Here is a 17525-nt window from a genome sequence, read left to right as displayed (position 1 = left end):
GACGTGTTCACCCCCGGAAGCCATATGATCAAGGAGTGCATCCATTGGCACGTCACTGGCATCGAGGTCATGCTCGCTAGCATCGTCGAAGGGGGATTCGGCTCCGGTAGTATCAGTGGCCTCGTTCTCTGACTCGGAGTTTGTTGCCTGGTCAACGCTGACAGTCTTGTACTGAGCAGTAGCAATCCTCGTCCATCCAGCTGGATCATTCTTCTGAACATCACGTAAATATTGCAACGCCTCTCGACTTGCGAGGCTCGCGAATGAGAGATTGAAATTCTCCCCGGCCTTACACTGGCAGGCTTTAAGACCACAGAGTCTCCAATTCCACTCGTTACCAGTCAGCGCTATGCGAGGCGAATCCATGACAGACTGAAGCAAGTTGCTTGAATCATGAAGCAGCATGTCAGATGGTTGCAAACGGCGTTGCGAGCGGCGAAGCACTACGATCCGCAGGCGAATCTATTTGGGTAAGGTCACAGGTCACCTGGACATTCGAACCTGTAAGACTAAGCGTGACATCGTCACGGGCTGCACGTGACGAACCTAGTGTCGTATCTCTACAGTACACCTACGTCTCTTCTTACCTTGTCTTCCTCAATTCTTGAGTATGCACTTCGTTCGTACATTGCTTCTTGTCTCTCTGTTACTCGTGCTTTCAGTGTGACTGTTGGGACTCCCACTCAATGCGGTCCTCTCAACATTTCATGGACTGGTAAGCACATATCTAGTACATTTTATATGCTCCTGCTAAACTTTATCGGGGTTGAGTCAGGTGGGCAAGCACCATTTGAAATACTCTTAACTCCCGTTCGTCGGCGCTTCACCTCAAGCGCATCCATCGCGCGCTAACCTTTGTGCTCTCCAGTCTTTGAACGTATATCAGAATATATCTGTACCAGCATCGGCCTTCAGCGGTGGGATAGGCTCTTATTCAATATCGCAATTGGCATTGTCGGCTGGAACAACTTTTCTACTCACTATGTCTGACACCACCGGATTTGGTTCGGGTGGGACGACAAACAATTTAACTGTTGGAAATCCAATTGCAAATAATGTTTGCGACATTGCAATTTTGTCACCTCCTTACATGTTCATCTTGACTCCAACTCCGAGTCCGATAACGCAATGCGGGTAAGTTTGGTTCGCGTACTTCCTGTGGTACTGACTTACCACTACTGCAGTCATTTACCGTCTCGGTCAATAGCAGTGCAACTACTGCCTATGGTGCAGTCCTGCCCATTGCTATTGTGGTCAGATCATCGTGAATTTTATTGAAACAATCTACTTATCTTGCTACAGCAACTTATGCTTGGCGGGCAATCAGTCGTATCCTATTCCGATAACGAAATTTTTACCTCGGTTGTGAATGTTAAGGCAGGGACGATCCTCATGTATTTTGTCACCGACTCCGAGGGCAGACAAGGTGGAAACTCTGAATTCGTGCAGGTCGTAGGGTCGAGTAATTCCGCGTGCATCTCACCGTTATACACTGCAGGCATATCGGCCATCACCACGACCACGGCCACGACCACGGCTTCATCGTCATCCAGTTCAAGCAGTCCGCCAAGTAGTTCATCAAACAGTCCATCAAGTAGTTCATCATCAAACAGCAATGTTCTTATCGCTGGCGCGGCGGTCGGTGCAGCGATCCTTACTGCATTGGCCATCCTCGGCATGTGCTTGTGGCGTAAACGGAGAGCATCCCGCTTTCAACCTCCTACACAAATCTATCTCCGAGTGCAGCGCACAGATGAAATCAGCCTTTACAGTGAGGCTCCGCCATCACCATCACCATATCTTGTTAGCGACCTTGGTCTTTCCATTCAATCTGGATCCAAACCAATCCCTGATACGGACTTTGCTGCCTATGAAGACATTCAAATGTCAGATATGACACCCTTTTCCGACGACATCACAGTTAGGAACCCTTCCACACCTTTCAATCAGACACAAAATTCCCGTCAGAGCCTTGACACAGACAGCTTAGCTGCGCACGGAGCATTTGAAAGTCAATCTATGACGTCAGCTAGCGTACAAACAGCCTACCGACATCCTACTCAAATCATTGTGCATACCGATGCTGATGATGTTGTACCAGACTATAATGGTTTAATTGAACTTCCGCCACAGTATTCAAATCATCGGGAAAACCGTGCCCTGGGATCTGAGTCTACATCATGACTACGTCCCCACATTCTTGATTCTTTGGACATGGGTATGCCATAGCGCGTTCGCTTGAGCATGATTTTATTTTGTTCGAGTGTGTCTTGTCTGCAATAATGAAGTACACGGGCATCGTTCTGTTTGAGTGTCTCACGATATATCGGTTATAATGAATGTACTTTAGTTAAGTACCAGGAAAATACGGTCTCATTTCTGAGATACAAGTTCTGTCGGCTCTTTGATGATAGTTTATGTTGAACAATTACTTTTAGAGTATGTATTAGTGTGCATTTGCCCGTGCTAGCTTATATTATAGTTATACCATGATCATATTCACTGAGCAAAGGGATCCGTTCGAAGATCAAACACGGTCCATGCTAGTGCCAATCCTTGACAATCATTAATATAGTTGCATACGCAGGTCGCAGAGAAAATTGTCGTTGATTCACTGTCCACGACGAACAGTTTGAATGGAATGCGAAGTCGAGGCGGGGGATGCTGTGGTTTTCAAATGTATTAAGTTTTGCCGACGATACACGCGTGCGCGTTTCTGAGTGATACCTACCGAGATCTCATTGTATGGCGCAAATGCAGTTGTGTTTGAGATCCAGGTGATGGGGAGGTACTCCAGGATTGTATGATCGATATCCATTTAAATGCAATACTGCCCAGCAACTCGTCTAAGATTTTTTCGTTAAATTCATCGACATACACATTGAAAGGGAAAGGAATAGGAATACACAATGAATGCAGGTTTCAAGATGAAGCGTGATCTGAATCTGGAGAAAAATTTACATAGTACTGTAGAATGTGGCAGCAAGAAACCAGTGTGCGATGATGGAACAGTGAGTGTGACATGTTGCACAGCTGGCAGCTCCAGACTGGTTACTGAGTACTGAGATGTCACAGGACCTTCAAAGAGATGGCGCTGAATGTGCAGTCAGGTCACGAGCCTAGGAAACCATTGTGAACAAACACGCACGTTTGCAGGTTTCTCGCCTTCGCATGAAATAGTGAGGCAATACCGCAGATGTAAGACATGAAGGAGGCTGCAGTTTGAGGGGTTGAAAATAAAGTTACGAACGGAAGAGTAGTAGATATTCACGAGGAGCCTGACTGCTGTCAGTAGGAACCCTCACGACAAACCATAGCTGTGTCACAGCCGTTTCTGCATCTCTAACCCCGCCAAGACCAAGAAGTCTTGAGATCCGTGAAATTGGAAGAAGGCCCGCAAGGGTAGCGCCAACAGACAAATGCATGCACCCTCACTTGCCAGGGTCAGCGCATGTGCGGAGGGTACGGTCGTGTAACTTGTACACTTTTGTTCCTGGTAGCAATTTGCTCGTTAGAGCTGAAGACGGTCACAGGGATCATTGTGTCGATCGTCAGTGAACTTCACCGTTATAGATGTCACGATGAAACGTCTGCCAGCTCGAGTTGCCAGCCACCCTTAGTAATTGGCTGTCAGTGCGAGAAAGTGGAACAGTGAAGGAATGTTCTAAGTAAAGGGAGACAACTTCCTCAACGTCTGCGCCATCTAGTGAGATGGTGGCTGCAACACGCTTCCCAAAAATTTTCACTGATATCTTACACACCATCGGGTGCTCTGCATAGCTTCAGATACGAGCCCCGAGCGACTCGTATTCAGAATGTAGGTCACAAGCAGATCAGGATCACGAAGAGATTGGGTCCCAGGTAAATTCGGCAAGCTCGCTTTCGGATGTGTGAGAGTCGGAGTCAAATGTGGATTGATCGGTGTGCAATAGAAAAACGTTGAATTTACGTAAGAATTACTTTTCGTGCCGTCCTACTCAAGTGGTACTACTAGTAGTAGGACGGGCGCGATTGCACAGGCCCCAGAGGTCTGCAGATCTGCTCAGAGACCATATCAGCTCAACCGAACAATTCTGAATCAATGGAACCTCAATCAAATATACATGTTGACTGCCGCGGCTGCCCACATTTCATCTGTCACCACGCTCCCAAAAAAGCTCCATGACATGCGGCAGCCTGCCTTTTGATTATTGGTCAGTGCAACTTCTGGGCCTGAAGGACCTCGTGAAGATGATGCACGATATTCATGTGACTCGCTGAAATCCATGTGTCAAATAACGTGAAGCGGTGGTGCACTGCTAGTAGATCCTCCATGAAGATCAGGCGTGCCAACTGCATGCCATATCCGCGAGTCACAACACGAAGGGTATATCTTCTCTCGTCTGATTTACCATCTACAATCGTTTTTGATCGCTTTATTCCAGAAACTTACCCATGTCCCAATTCCTGGGGGCTGCGCCTCTTTCTGTCAAGGTTTCCTCTTTCCGCGCTCCTTTTGATGCCACAGATGCAGATTTGATCATTCATACCTCGGATGATGCAAAATTTGCTGTCCACAAGATCTTCCTCGCTGTCGCGTCTCCGCTTTTGAAGCGTTTTCTGTTGTCAGGTTCATCCTCTCCATGTCCGCCGTTTGAAGGGCTCGTCCTTAAGTGCGATGGCGATCATGCCATTATCAAACTCGAAGAAGACGCTCAGACAACTGAGAGGGTGTTACAATATTGCTACCCTTTCTCCAATCCCGTATTTAGCAATCTAAACGATGTACAGGCCGTCTTGGAGATGATGAAAAAGTTCGGGATGAAGGGGCTGATGAACAGAGTCAAGGGCTCGCTTGTACAGCAAGCGTTTCTAGATGATCAGCCGCTGCGCGTATTCGCCATCGCATACCGTTATGGTTTGGAGGATGAAGCCCGCATAGCTGCGAAGTATACAGTCCGCCAACCCTTCTTCGCTCCCTACGTTGAAGAGCTAGAACACATCCCTGCCTCTGTCTATCATCGCCTTCTCCAGTACCACCGAAAGTGCAGTGTTGCTGCATGCTCGCTGACAGCCGACTTTTCGTGGTTTCCCGGCTTCGCATCACGCTGGGTATGGTTCCAATGTGATGACTGCGTTCATCATCCCCTATCGTGGCCTCTTTCTGATGGGAAGATATACGAAGTAAATACATGGTTCATCGAGTTTATGGAGCGCGCCAGGAATGCTCTTCGTGAGCGCCCTTGTAGCAAGGTCGTCACAGATCCATTCTTGATTGCGGAATGCCTGGAAGCAGCGTCTGGCTGCCTTACATGTCGACCAGCTGCCTTCCTAGATCTCAGCGTGTTTATTGGGGAGCACTTCACTTCGGAGATTGAGAGGGCGATTGATACTGTAAGTACGTTGAAACTCACCATTTTTGTGTGCTGATTCTGGCTGTCTGAAGGTGGAGCTTGATATCCCATTCTAGCTAAAAAAAATCTATGGTTTATTTCAAGTAGAGAACACCGCGTTGTATTCGAACTGTTTCAGAATGCTACCTATCTGAGGATCATCAATCATCCTCCAAAGCAAATCTCCTCGTGTGGACTGGTCGGCTTCTTTGCAGCACTTAAATACCATTGACTTCTGCCTATCTAGCCCCCCAGTACGAGACCTTATTTCCATATCGTCATGTCAAACGCTGAAGAAATCACCACCGCTGAAGCACCATTCGATGACCATGACTATGATTGCGTCCTACAATCAACCAACGGCGTAAAATTTCATGTTTACAAGCTTATTCTTTCGCTCATGTCACCCATATTCAAAGACAAGTTCACGTCACCACAGAGCGAATCGCAGTCGGATAAATCATCCGTACCCATTGTGACTGTTGTCGAGAGCAGCGCGCCTCTCAGATCCCTACTTCTCCTTTGCTACCCTGCCGCAACCCCAACGTTTGACAGTTTGGATGATGCAAAGGCTGTCCTGGAAGCAGCCAAGCAGTATGATATGCAAGCAGTCCTCAGCCGTGCAGGAGACCTCATCATCGCTCAATTCCTGCCAGATCACTTTCTCGACCTATACGCTCTTTCTTGTCGGTTTGGATGGCAGCATCATGCTCAGACCGCTGCTACCCGCGCCCTCGAGATCAAGGATCTAGGAAGACCTAGCAATGGGTTTCATGGTTTGCAGGATATCACTGGCGCAGATTACCACAGGCTCCTCGTATACCATTATCAATGCGGCGTCATCGCTCAAACAGTCGGAGACAGTCTTTCCTGGCTACCTCCGTCATCCACAGAAATGCAATTGCAAATGTGGAAATGCAAATGCAGACTCGTGGGCAGTGCTAAGAGGCTCGAGATAGGAAACATCGGCGAGTTGAAAGTCGTCCCGTGGTTTGCAGAGTACTTGGTTTCGAGTGGGAAGGAGTTGTTGGCGAGGCCTTGCGAGTCGACCATAATGGAGTCGAAATATTACAATCAAGCTGTGATCGAAGCGACAAAGTGCGATGATTGCCGAAGCGAGGTCATCAAAGATATGGATAGATTCCGTACTTTGTATATCGCACAAGTTAACAAGGTGGTTGCAACTGTGAGCTTTCATTGCTGACTGATTCATCACCGATTCAAAGCTCACCTCGCTTCTGTAGGTGGAATTGGCAACTTCTTAGACAACCCATTGTAACACTGTCGTGTTGCTATTTGAATTCGGACTATAGAGTGAGTGTCGGGTACCGTATGATTGCTGAGTGGCTGTCGGAGCACCTAGTAGGCTATGGTGGAAACTAGTTAGCTAGTGTGTATGGATGTGAACTTTGATGTGCATGATTCTGATTCGGAGTACTGGGCACTTGACCCTTCAAATCAAGCTTCAAGTTTTCATAATCAAGCATATTGCTATAATCCCTATCCAATATGATAGATTTCAAATGTACACAGACCAGGCTGCAATTTATTCGACCTTTCTCCGCAGCATGCATCTGGCCAGCCACCCTTATACATGTCTACTGTGCCAATATTGTGCTGAGGTACGATGAAGCTGAACTATATAAAACTGCCCGTACGTAATCCAGTTGATCAAGTGATTACTAGTAGTAGTACTATGTGCCCACTGCCCTTTACTTATATTGTGGGTCATGGCGGCTACTGAGGAAATCATCACCATCTCTCAAGCTCAAGCACCATTCGATGATCATAATTGTGACATCATCCTTCGTTCGGCCGATGGTGTCGATTTCCATGTCTATAAGCTCATCCTTTCACTCGTGTCACCCATATTCAAAGACATGTTCACGCTACCACAGAGCGAATCGCAGTCAGACATTTCATCCGTACCTATCATCGATGTGATGGAGGGTAGCACAACCCTCGAATCCCTTCTTCTACTCTGCTATCCTGCCGCCGCCACTCCAACCTTCCATAGCTTGGATGATGCAAAGGTTGTGATGAAAGCAGCTAGCAAGTATGACATACAAGCGGCCCTCAGCCGTGCAGGAGACCTTGTCATGGCCCAGTTTTTCCCAAACCACTTTCTCGAGCTATACGCTCTTTCTTGTCAATTTGGATGGCAGCGTCATGCTCAGACTGCTGCTACTCGTGCCCTTGAGATCAAGGATTTAGGACGACCCAGCAATGGGTTTCATGGTTTGCAGGACATCAGTGGTGCAGATTACCATAGGCTCCTCGTCTACCATTATCGATGCGGCGTCATCGCTCAAAACGTCGGGAGCTCTCTTTCCTGGCTAGAGTCTTTATCACATATGGCCGCAGTACGGGATGGGTGCTATAAATGTGGCACGATATATATGAAGCAACACTTGAAGGTCGCCTCTTGGTTCAATGAATATCTGGTTTCGAGTGGGAAGGAGTTGTTGGCAAGGCCTTGCGAGTCAACCTTATGGGAGCTGTCACATTACAATCGCGCTATTATCAAAGCGACTGAGTGCGCCGAATGTCGAAAAACTGTCTTCGAGAATATGAAGAAATTTCATACCTTATATACCGCACAAGTTAAGAAGGTGGTCGCGACTGTGAGTCAGGCTCTTTCTGCTACTCCTTGATTCATCGCTGATTCAACACTCGCCTAAATTTTGCAGGTGAAATTGGAGGCTTGTGATTAAAGTTTTGTGTTGCTGCCATAGAGTGCTGTGTATCATCAGAGCTGGCGTTGTGTTGGATACTGTACAAAATTTTGAATTCGGACTATAGAGTGAGTGTCAGGTACCGTATGATTGCTGAGTGGCTGTCGGAACACCTACTAGTAGGCTATGATGGAAACTAGTTAGTCAGCGTGTATGGATGTGAACTTTGATGTGCATCATTACTGAGTACTGCCAGCACTTGAGCCTTCAAATCAAGCTTCAAGTCAAGCACATTAGTCCCTATCCAAGCACACGCTGCAATTGATTCAACTCGTTTAACATATACGACTCGACCTTTCCCCGCAGCATGCATCTGTCCAGCCACCCTTATACATGTCTACTGTGCCAATGTGTTCAACCTCGTTGAGGTACAATGAAGCTGAATGAACGCTACTGATGTATCGTACGTAATTTGGTTGTTTGTGCTACGTGCCCCTTAATCAAGCCCCTTACTATCATGGCAGCCACTGAAGAAATCACTATCTCTCAAGCTCAAGCACCATTCGATGATCATAATTGTGATATTATCCTTCGTTCGGCCGATGGCGTCGATTTCCATGTCTATAAGCTCATCCTTTCACTCATGTCACCCGTATTCAAAGACATGTTCTCGCTACCGCAGCCTGAGAGTGAATCGCAGTCAGATGTTTCGTCCGTACCTATCATCAATGTGATTGAGGGTAGCACGACCCTCGAATCCCTTCTTTTACTCTGCTATCCTGCCGCCACCCCCACCTTCCGCAGCTTGGATGATGCAAAGGTTGTGATGAAAGCAGCTAGCAAGTATGACATGCAAGCGGCCCTCAGCCGTGCAGGAGACCTCGCCATGGCCCAGTTTTTCCCAAATAACTTTCTCGAGTTATACGCTCTTTCTTGTCAATTCGGATGGCAGCATCATGCTCAAACTGCTGCTACTCGTGCTCTTAAAATCAAGGATCTAGGACGACCCAGCAATGGGTTTCATGGTTTGCAGGATATCAGTGGTGCAGATTACCACAGGCTCCTCGCATACCATTATCAATGCGGCATCATCGCTCAAAAGGTCAGGAGTTCTATTTCCTGGCTAGAGTCATCATATATGGCAATACGGAATGGCAGATGCACATGTCACCAGATTCCTTCAGCAAGTTTTTTTGTTGCCTCCTGGTTCCATGAATATCTGGTTTCCAGTGGGAAGGAGTTGTTGGCAAGACCTTGCAAGTCAACCTTACTATTGGAGCTGTCACATTACACTCGCGCTATTATCAAAGCGACTGAGTGCACCGAATGCCAAAAAACTGTCGTCGAGAATATGAACAGATTTCACACCTCATATATCGCACAAGTTAAGAAGGTGGTCGCGACTGTGAGTCAGGCTCTTCCTGCTACTCCTTGATTCATCGCTGATTCAACACTCACCTAAATTTTGCAGGTGAGATTGGAGGCTTGGGATTAAAGTTTTCACCGTCGTGTTGCTGCCATAGAGTGCTGTGTATCATCAGAGCTAGCGTTCAAGTGTTGGATACTGTACTGTAGTAAATTGGCGGTGGGCTTATGGGACTGAACAAATTATGTATATGACCTGGTTAGTACACTGCCATACGTACCAATAAATATATTACTGCGCGTTTTAGGCCAAAAGCGACGTTGCAGCACAGACTCGACTAGATCAGCGCTAGCCTCAGCCCCTGTCCTGGATGGACCGCGATTTCCATTTCGGTCTCTTCCCAATTTTGCCTTCTCCAGAGTGATGTACTCAACCTTGCACTGCAACTTTCTCGCGCTTCCTCTTCGCAGCCTCGCTTTCGCCTCATGTCGTCCAATTATCCAATCTTCTCTATATGCTAGTTCATTCCAGCTCAAAGTCAGACACAGGAATGTCTTCACCGCAGTTACCAGAGCCCTCTCTACCTCTTGTGTCAGATGGTCTGACAGGAAGACCGACGACACTAAAGGTTCTGCTGCAATTCCACCCTTAAGAGAGAACATATACACCATACCAAATATGTTGACAGTTTCTCGGATACTTTCGTGCCCTGTCCTCGGTTGGTCCATACTGCATGACGATTTCTTCCTTGCGACCGGATTGTTGGTATATGCTGGATTGTCAGACTTAGTGGGTACCCCACGAATGGTTAGGTTGATCAAAAGTTGAGCTTTGACTGAAGGCCGATGGATACCTGGCAAGACGCTTCAACATGCATTCAGTTCTCGGGACCATTCTTGACCCTGCTGCGGACAAAACTCTCATGACCACCCTCACGGTGACATTAGCTATGAAAGGATTGCTTCCTAGTAAGCAAACTCAATAGCGGTCCATGTTTATTCGGCTGATGCCCATCTCTAGTCTCACTGGCCTCAATAATCATCGGGCGCGATGTGTTGCTGAGTCTTTCTGCCTTTTACATTCGTTATACATCACTCCCCGCACCAGTACGTGTCAGGCGATTTTTTTAGTATGCGTTCACCAATTTCTTTAGAAAACATTCTCTCGATATTGGGACTTTTCTATACCATCCGCTGAAGTACGGCCCACCACAATCAGCAAGGTAGGACTCTTTGCACCTCATTTTGTGATCTGCTAAGTTATCATTCGCAGTACAATACCTTTGCTCAACTCGCATTAATGTGCGCTACAACTGTCACCCCCATCCTGCCTGTACAATATAACCTGTTTGTACCCGAAATGCAGTAAGCTGGTCATATATTCATGTCTTTTCTTACCCTGACATGTTCAGAATTTTGGTGGCCGTGACAACGGTTTGGAGTGGGTTGTCCTACGTGTTTTCTAAGGGTGCTGTGCGAATAGTATCGGAGACACGCAAGAAGATTCCACCTTCATAACACGCAATTCAGGTTTCCGCACTACCAAGGCCTGGTGCAGGGTGTACAAGATCTTGATTTAGGATACCGAACTAATGATACAACATCTATGATAACAACAATCTGGCCAAACGAAAAGACATCGCGGAGTGAGGGCTACGAGGTAACTGCAATGACTCTTCGACGACGGACTTCTTGTAGCGCGTTAGAAATCGCTTGTTTGTTTGAACCTGCTTCTCGCCAAGCCTCACTAACTTGCCTGAAAAGACATCAATCAAGACGGAAACTTGGGATCAGTGACTGGGCACATACCTCACACGCCGTATAAATATGACACTAAGCACAACGCTCTTTATCGAGCGTGTCTTCTTCACAATTGCTGGTGGGTTTTTCGGTTTGGGATATCCTATCCGGGATATGCAGGCCAGTATACGCTTCTCACTGTCGAACAAGATAAAGTACAGCATAATGATGGAGAAAATGCCCGTACCTGGCCTCAAAGTTCGAGAGGAGGACGAGAAGATAATGTTTCTGGTATACGAGATCATCTCGCAAGGTAGACTCGCGGGTAAACTTTGCCTTGAGGTACCGAATCTGCACGACAAGGCCTTTGCACTCCTCCTTGTGCTGTTTTTTCAGCTCAACGAGCTGGTAGCCATCGCTAATTTTTTTGTTCAGCATCAAGATACAACACGAAAGTATGTCGTCACCCACGTAGCAAATCCATAATCCTTGATCTTGAGCTTCTCCTGGGCCGTCTTCAGCTTCGTATGCTGGCCGTTGAGCTGCTCGTTCAGGAGACGTATCTGAGTCTGGGCCTGCTTTTTGGCTCGCTCAGCTTTCGTCAATTCATTCTTGTGTTTCTCCTGCAGCTTCTCTTTCTCTGTTCGCAGAGTTTTAAGATCACGTCCAAACGCCTCGGCATCTCGCTTAACACGTCTAAGGTCGGATTCAAGGGCTGCAACAGTGCGTGCAACATCGGTCTTCTCAATCGCCATGCGGTTTTTCTCCTCCTCGCTACGCTGTAGTTCGTCGGCTTGATTGGAGAGCGCACGCCTGAGGTCATCAATTTCACCGAGATGCGAATCGAGTTGATGACGGCGGTTGTCGTGTGATGACTGTGACCTTGCATAGTCATTGCGAAGTTTGTTGACTCGCTGTTCAAGTGTCGGCGCAATCCAATATTATTACAGGAAGAAACACTCACTTCTGATACTTCAGTGAACTGTCGCTGAAGCTCCTTGTGGTCCTTTGCAAGAAGAGACCGCTCTTGCCGCAGCTGATCGATTGTCTCTGCGTTTTCTTTGACTTTGCCTTCTAGGAGACGAGCTTGCTGTTCGATGGTTGCATTGGCTGTACTTGCCAATCAGGAGTGATAATTTAGAGATGGCACGGTACGCACTTCGCAACTCGGTCTCTAGTTCATTATTTTCGCGCTTGGCTTTCTGGAGCTGTCTCTTGACATCATCGATATCCTGATAACTTATAGGTTAAAATGCTTCTGGTTATAGTCAAGGGACCTACCGCCTCAGTTCGTTGTAGTTGACGAGCCACAGCACTCTTCTCACGCTGGACGTGGTTCTGCTCCAAGGACATTTGTCTGAGACGCGTCCTCTCTGCCTGCAGCTCAGCCTCGAGGTCAGCAATGACAGCCTTCGCCCTCTCGACTTCCCGAGTATCAGCTCTCGATCGTCGACTAACTTCAGTCGCTCTCTTCACTTCTTCCTTTGCGCTTCGTACTTCCATGTTCATCCGGTCTGCAGCATCTTCAAGGACTGCTTTTTCTCCTAGAAGGTGGCGTTTTTCTTCCTCCCATCGCTGTTTCATCGTATCCAGTTTCCTATTTACTGCATGAAGGTCCAACCTAAGAGCTTCGCTGGTCTTCGTCGGAGGTGTCGGTGGGTTGGAGAGGAGACCACTATGCGACACATCCAAAAAGCTTAGAAATATTGTGTCAGGATATCACGCTAAAGACGCGCTATGAATCGCACCTTTCATCGGCGTCGTAAAATCGTTGCAATGCTGATGTGTCCACTTTGACCATACATTTCTGACAACGGAGCCTTTGGAGTCGGTGAAGTCGACGCTCCTCGCGTCTCTGTAACCTTCCCATCTCGTTTTCCATTTGAGAAATTTGGGATCGGGCAAGTTCAAGGTCTCTAGTGAGGGACACGACTCCCAGCCCAGCATCTTCCAGCTCATCGAGCTTTTGATCGATATTATCGTTGGCACGGTCAAGTTCAGTTTGAAGACGAGCGATTTCGGTCAATAGCGGCGATACTGACGCATCGCCCGTGGTGTTGTTCAGCCAGGAAAGCTATTAAGTTTCCATGAACAAAGAACCCTCGAATGTTATGATATAAGCTTACATCTTTCAGAGGGCCTCCAGGTGTCTTGGGAGCCCTAACAGACATCGATAATACATGCCGATGAATGGGTGAGATTCCACTGAGGTTGACCACCTTATTTGGAGTCGCCGCCTCGAAGCTGGTCGATCGGAGGGCCTTGATACGTGCCTGGAGCTCTTCCTTGTCCTTCTCCAGAATCTCGATCCTCTGGTCCTTAGCAGCGTCAATGGCTTTCCGTGCAGGTGAGTGTTGAAGGAGCTCAGTGAGTCTCGCGATATCTTTGTGCGCCTGTTCCAGCTCTGCCTCGAGTGCATTCTCAAGTTCAGCATTGCTCTCGTCTGTATGCTGTCCTTTCAGAAGCCGAGACATCTCCTTCTCGCGCTCTCTTTCTCTTTCAAGGGTGGAAATCTTGGCCTTGAGATCTGCGACAACTTCTTGGTCGGTGCGCATCTTCAGCTCCGCAGCTTCAAGAGCGTCCTCCATTTGATTGACCAGCAGCGATGCCCTTTCCTTTTCCCTTTCCAGTGCTTCAGCACGATCATTAGCCTCTTGTTCTTCGGCCTCCAACTGGTTAAAGTGGGTTTGAGCGGAGGTGAGCTGCTCTTCGAGGTCTTGGATGCGTTCAGTTGTCGCAGCAGCAGCCTCTTCGAGCTCGGCAGTATAAGTCTTCAATTCGCGAACTTCCTCGTTGATATCATTGTCAGAATGTGCAATGAGCTGCTGTGCTTCTGCAAGCTCCTCTGCCTTTGCTTCCAGCTCGTGCTGTAGATGTCTTGCAGCAGCTTCTTGAGCTTTGAGGTCCTTCTCGAGTTCAGATGCTCGAGCACTAGAGTGCATGATCTCAGCCCCCATCTCGCTCAACTGGCTGTGAAGATCATCGTTAGCCAGCTTGGCGGAGAGCCGCTCCTTCTTGAGTTCCTTCTCGAGCTCGTCAACACGGTGATCGCTCGTCATGATTTCATCTTCCAGATCCTTGATCTGTGCGGTCGCACTCTGCAGGTCGGCTGTGAGAACGCTGATCCGCGCGTTGGCCTCCTTCAATGCGCCTCCAAGCTCCTTCCCGTTCTCCATTGCCGCTTCTGCCTGTCCAGCCCTCTCCAGCGCAAGGTCACGCTCGCTTTGAAGTCGTTCATGGATACGCTCCGCCTCCTTCGTCATCTCTTCCAGGGCTCGCTCGCTCTCTGCGACTTTCTGCTCCAAGTCACCCACGATCTCTGCAACACCATTCTCGACCTCACGCATGCGCTCCCGCCAACGTTCCTTATCTCGTGCACGCTCACGCCGTTCAGTCTCAAGATCCTGGTCCACGCTTTCTTTCGCCCCTGCAAGCTCGTCGAGCTGGGCCTCCAGACTCTCGACCAGCTCCTCCAAATCTTTCTTCTCCTCTGCCCACCCTTCTTCCCCCGCCTCCTCCACATCACCCAGTCCACTCCCTGCACTGACCCTTCGCGCCTTTCCAGAGCCCATGCTTTCCAAACTGAGCCGTCGCTGATCAGCATCCTTCACCTCTTCGTACTTCCTCAACCGGTCAACGAGTACCTTGTTCTCTTCCTGTAGTTTCGAGTTCAGTGTGTGAAGGTAATGATTCAGCTTCGGCGCGTCGAAGCGGGCCACGCCGCGCTGACCTGTGCCCAGCGCAGGGTCGTACGAGGTGTTGGCACGTGGGTGTGTGGTGAGATCCTGTGAGGACGCAGTGGAGAGGAATGAAGCCGATGCGCCGCGGAGCTCGATGTCAGAGGGGGACGCGGGATGCTCACTTTCACCTGTAGAGGATGCACTGTCTGGAACATGCGCCTGCGCAAGAGGGTGTGACATGCGTCCCCGCCCCCGTCCAGGCCGAGGAGTGATACCAGCAAATGCGGTGCGTATAGGACCCACGGGCGTTGCGCTGACACCGGATGCGTTTTCGCTGCTCCCGCTTGAGCTCTGCGACACAGGGAGAGCACTGAGCCGGTTGTGGGGATGAGGGGTAAACTTCATGCGTGGTCTGGCAGTGGAGTTGATGACTGAAAGAAGAAATGATCGCCTGCGGGCATGAGGTGTGAGGAGCTCTTCGCCTGCGTCTGTACCTGGTTCATTGTATGCAGGTGGGATGTTGAACTGCGTACGAAACCGCGGAACGGGTGTGAAATCTAACACTGATCTGGCGGGCGATAGAAACGCTGTCGAATGAGCACCTATGGTTCGGTCGTTGTTCATTTGATTGCTTGGATCAGACGATGCGGATGAGAATGTGGGCTCGCGGTCCGATTGCGTGCCAGAGTCCTCCCGCCCTAGTTCGGGGTCACTTTCCTGTGGTGTGTCCTGGGAATGTACTGGAGAAAGCTCTTGTTCATCATTGCTCTCATCCTCCGGAGGCTGTATCACGACGCTTGGGAGTGAAATGACAGCTGGAGAGGCAGTTCTCGAACGAGGTAAGGGAACGTAAACACCAGGAGTCGGTGACGGTGTCTCTACAGGTAGTGGAATAGATCTGTTGCTGCGAGGCGTGGAGTTTGGAGGTGATGAGACAGGAGAGGGCGTCGTCCGGGAAAGTGACGGCGTTCTCGTCCGTGCGAATGGTTTTCGTAGTGCAACATTACGGTATTTGTCAAATGGCGATCGCTGGGACACATTGAGCTTAATCAAAGTAAGAAACAAGCAGCAAAGCATTCACCTGAGGTTCAGAACGTAATGACATCGAGTAATCATATTTCTTCTTCGGCGTAGGATTTTCCAGAGGGATTTCGGGAGAAAACGGGGAACTAGAGCGACTGACCGACTGTAGTGCGTCCTCCAAAGACATGTCGTCCACCTCATTCTCTTCTGGCGGTAAATGAGACTCCGGAACACTGTGTCTACTATGTGCGAGAGGCAAGTCTTCTGGTTCTGTATTCTCGTCGCTCTCGTGGGGAAGCGAGGTAATGGCACTCACTTCGAAGCTTTGTGCAGGGCTCCGAGGATATGGGTATGTTCTAGAGGCAGAGGAAGATTTGGCTGATACAGAGCGTGATGTAAGAGAGCTTGCAAAGCGTGCTGTGCTGGAAGTACTTGATTGTAGCCTGATAGTTGAGGTCGCCGTGTGCGCTGAGGCAGCGGCGGGTGTTGAATGCACCGGCAAGATAACAGCGCCATCGTCAATTGAGTGTTGGTCTGAATCTGAGTCTGAGTCTGAGTCTTGTGCACCAGAATCGAAGGCAGGTAGTGACGGAAGAGAAGGTGGCTCTCCTTCGTCTGCAGCTTGAATTCTGCGCCATATTCGAGACGGGGTCTCAAGCATCGCCATCTTGAATGATGTTGCGGATCCTTTGGATGGTTAAAATTTCGTCAGTTCTCATGCACGCGATAACGACTTACCGAGGTTGATGTTGTTGCAGATCACGAGTGGCCCAAGACCACGTGACCGCGTTTCATCACGTGCTGCTTGGAACAAAGTTAGCTCAAAACCAGCTGGTCGAGACCCCAAGCTCTGCTACAGTGCTACTACCGACTAGAAGTTGATCGAACATGAAAAAATTAACCGCTCTTACCCGGCAGGACCAGCCCAGAAAAGAGTGCGAAAGTAATTGTTTTTGGGATCAAGATTCAATAGAAGGGAGACACGAGGTATTCAAACACATGACAGCGAAAATATGATAATGTTTTCGGCGGCGGCATTTGTAACGACTTAAGTTGATTGTCAATGCGTATGTGGAATTGATGGAACAACCTATCGTTTCTTTCTCACAAGAGATGAATCGTAGTCTTGTGTATGTATTATAACTTTTGGTGAGACCATCCACTTTCGGAATAAGTGCGCCGTACCCATACCTCAGGGACATGGGTCGGATCTACTCCTAAAATCGAGGACTGCATGTGACAAAAACTTGCAGGGTACAAAAATGGACATTATCAGTCCTCGGAGGATCGCAGTATGACATCCAATTGTCATCGCAGTGCGATAGTAGTTGCAGTTATTCGATGATCGATTTTGACGACGCACATAGCTCGGACGGGCAACAAGATGGTATTTATTTCATCGCATGAGGCGCATCGTCGGGTAAGTAATCGGGAGCGCGCTGATTGATTCAGACTCGGCGGTGGTTACCTGAACCCCGTCTGGGCCCTGGGGTGTACATCAGTGTGCGATATTTAGAATCGGGAAAGCTGTATAACGTGAAATGACAAAACAGGATAGAGGTAAAGACATTTGCTCACAGCTGCAAATTATTGTATTTTGACGAAATCTCAATGCCATTAATCCGGATATTCGCATTATCCCGCGTGCAAAGGGAATTCTGGAAAGAGAA

The 17525-nt window shown here is 48.5% G+C and overlaps 7 protein-coding genes across 7 annotated transcripts; 6 read left to right on the top strand and 1 right to left on the bottom strand.

Moving 5' to 3' along the window:
- Positions 1-982: 982 nt before the first annotated feature.
- On the top strand, positions 983-2184 carry F5147DRAFT_654862 (uncharacterized protein; the record flags this gene model as incomplete). Its single annotated transcript, XM_041433912.1, has 3 exons — positions 983-1134; positions 1208-1253; positions 1303-2184. 3 exons carry the CDS (start codon positions 983-985, stop codon positions 2182-2184), a joined length of 1080 nt encoding a protein of 359 aa, XP_041290435.1.
- A 2072-nt stretch (positions 2185-4256) lies between these two features.
- Positions 4257-5461, top strand: F5147DRAFT_284545 (uncharacterized protein). The gene is made up of 2 exons (XM_041429032.1): positions 4257-5373; positions 5426-5461. Exons 1-2 carry the CDS (start codon positions 4435-4437, stop codon positions 5447-5449), a joined length of 963 nt encoding a protein of 320 aa, XP_041290434.1. The 5' UTR covers positions 4257-4434; the 3' UTR covers positions 5450-5461.
- Positions 5462-5652: 191 nt separating this feature from the next.
- Positions 5653-6637, top strand: F5147DRAFT_776120 (uncharacterized protein; the record flags this gene model as incomplete). The annotated part of the gene is made up of 2 exons (XM_041441811.1): positions 5653-6558; positions 6617-6637. 2 exons carry the CDS (start codon positions 5653-5655, stop codon positions 6635-6637), a joined length of 927 nt encoding a protein of 308 aa, XP_041290433.1.
- A 418-nt stretch (positions 6638-7055) lies between these two features.
- F5147DRAFT_706651 (uncharacterized protein) lies at positions 7056-8295 on the top strand. The gene has a single exon (XM_041438015.1). The coding sequence runs from the start codon at positions 7103-7105 to the stop codon at positions 8024-8026; it is 924 nt and encodes a 307-aa protein (XP_041290432.1). The 5' UTR covers positions 7056-7102; the 3' UTR covers positions 8027-8295.
- A 269-nt stretch (positions 8296-8564) lies between these two features.
- On the top strand, positions 8565-9542 carry F5147DRAFT_762403 (uncharacterized protein; the record flags this gene model as incomplete). The annotated part of the gene is made up of 2 exons (XM_041440585.1): positions 8565-9452; positions 9519-9542. 2 exons carry the CDS (start codon positions 8565-8567, stop codon positions 9540-9542), a joined length of 912 nt encoding a protein of 303 aa, XP_041290431.1.
- Positions 9543-9823: 281 nt separating this feature from the next.
- F5147DRAFT_706646 (CDP-alcohol phosphatidyltransferase-domain-containing protein) lies at positions 9824-11015 on the top strand. Its single transcript, XM_041438014.1, has 6 exons — positions 9824-10202; positions 10255-10381; positions 10434-10519; positions 10567-10635; positions 10686-10777; positions 10825-11015. The coding sequence occupies exons 1-6, from the start codon at positions 9837-9839 to the stop codon at positions 10928-10930; spliced, it is 846 nt and encodes a 281-aa protein (XP_041290430.1). The 5' UTR covers positions 9824-9836; the 3' UTR covers positions 10931-11015.
- F5147DRAFT_615772 (uncharacterized protein) lies at positions 11016-16570 on the bottom strand. Its single transcript, XM_041432528.1, has 10 exons — positions 15914-16570; positions 13279-15861; positions 12901-13226; positions 12434-12848; positions 12312-12384; positions 12117-12262; positions 11624-12066; positions 11400-11570; positions 11222-11350; positions 11016-11168 (listed from the first exon to the last, which is right to left on the bottom strand). The coding sequence occupies exons 1-10, from the start codon at positions 16520-16522 to the stop codon at positions 11066-11068; spliced, it is 4998 nt and encodes a 1665-aa protein (XP_041290429.1). The 5' UTR covers positions 16523-16570; the 3' UTR covers positions 11016-11065.
- Positions 16571-17525: the final 955 nt, after the last annotated feature.

This window comes from Suillus discolor (genome assembly GCF_016758755.1).
Source record: "Suillus discolor strain FC423 chromosome Unknown F5147scaffold_45, whole genome shotgun sequence".
Taxonomy (NCBI): domain Eukaryota; kingdom Fungi; phylum Basidiomycota; class Agaricomycetes; order Boletales; family Suillaceae; genus Suillus; species Suillus discolor.
Note: the sequence above shows the minus strand (reverse complement) of the source record. Positions and strands in the feature narration are given on the sequence as shown.

Bases quoted from the DNA above. Each gene is read 5' to 3' on its own strand.
- F5147DRAFT_284545 (XM_041429032.1), top strand. From the start codon at position 4,435: ATGTCCCAATTCCTGGGGGCTGCGCCTCTTTCTGTCAAGGTTTCCTCT. The intron at 5,374-5,425 runs GTAAGTACGTTG...GGCTGTCTGAAG, and splicing joins TTGAGAGGGCGATTGATACT to GTGGAGCTTGATATCCCATT.
- F5147DRAFT_706651 (XM_041438015.1), top strand. From the start codon at position 7,103: ATGGCGGCTACTGAGGAAATCATCACCATCTCTCAAGCTCAAGCACCA.
- F5147DRAFT_706646 (XM_041438014.1), top strand. From the start codon at position 9,837: ATGTACTCAACCTTGCACTGCAACTTTCTCGCGCTTCCTCTTCGCAGC. The intron at 10,520-10,566 runs GTACGTGTCAGG...CAATTTCTTTAG, and splicing joins ATACATCACTCCCCGCACCA to AAAACATTCTCTCGATATTG. The intron at 10,778-10,824 runs GTAAGCTGGTCA...TGACATGTTCAG, and splicing joins CTGTTTGTACCCGAAATGCA to AATTTTGGTGGCCGTGACAA.
- F5147DRAFT_615772 (XM_041432528.1), bottom strand. From the start codon at position 16,522: ATGGCGATGCTTGAGACCCCGTCTCGAATATGGCGCAGAATTCAAGCT. The intron at 15,862-15,913 runs GTGAATGCTTTG...AATGTGTCCCAG, and splicing joins CATTACGTTCTGAACCTCAG to CGATCGCCATTTGACAAATA. The intron at 11,571-11,623 runs GTGGGTGACGAC...CAAAAAAATTAG, and splicing joins AAGGATTATGGATTTGCTAC to CGATGGCTACCAGCTCGTTG.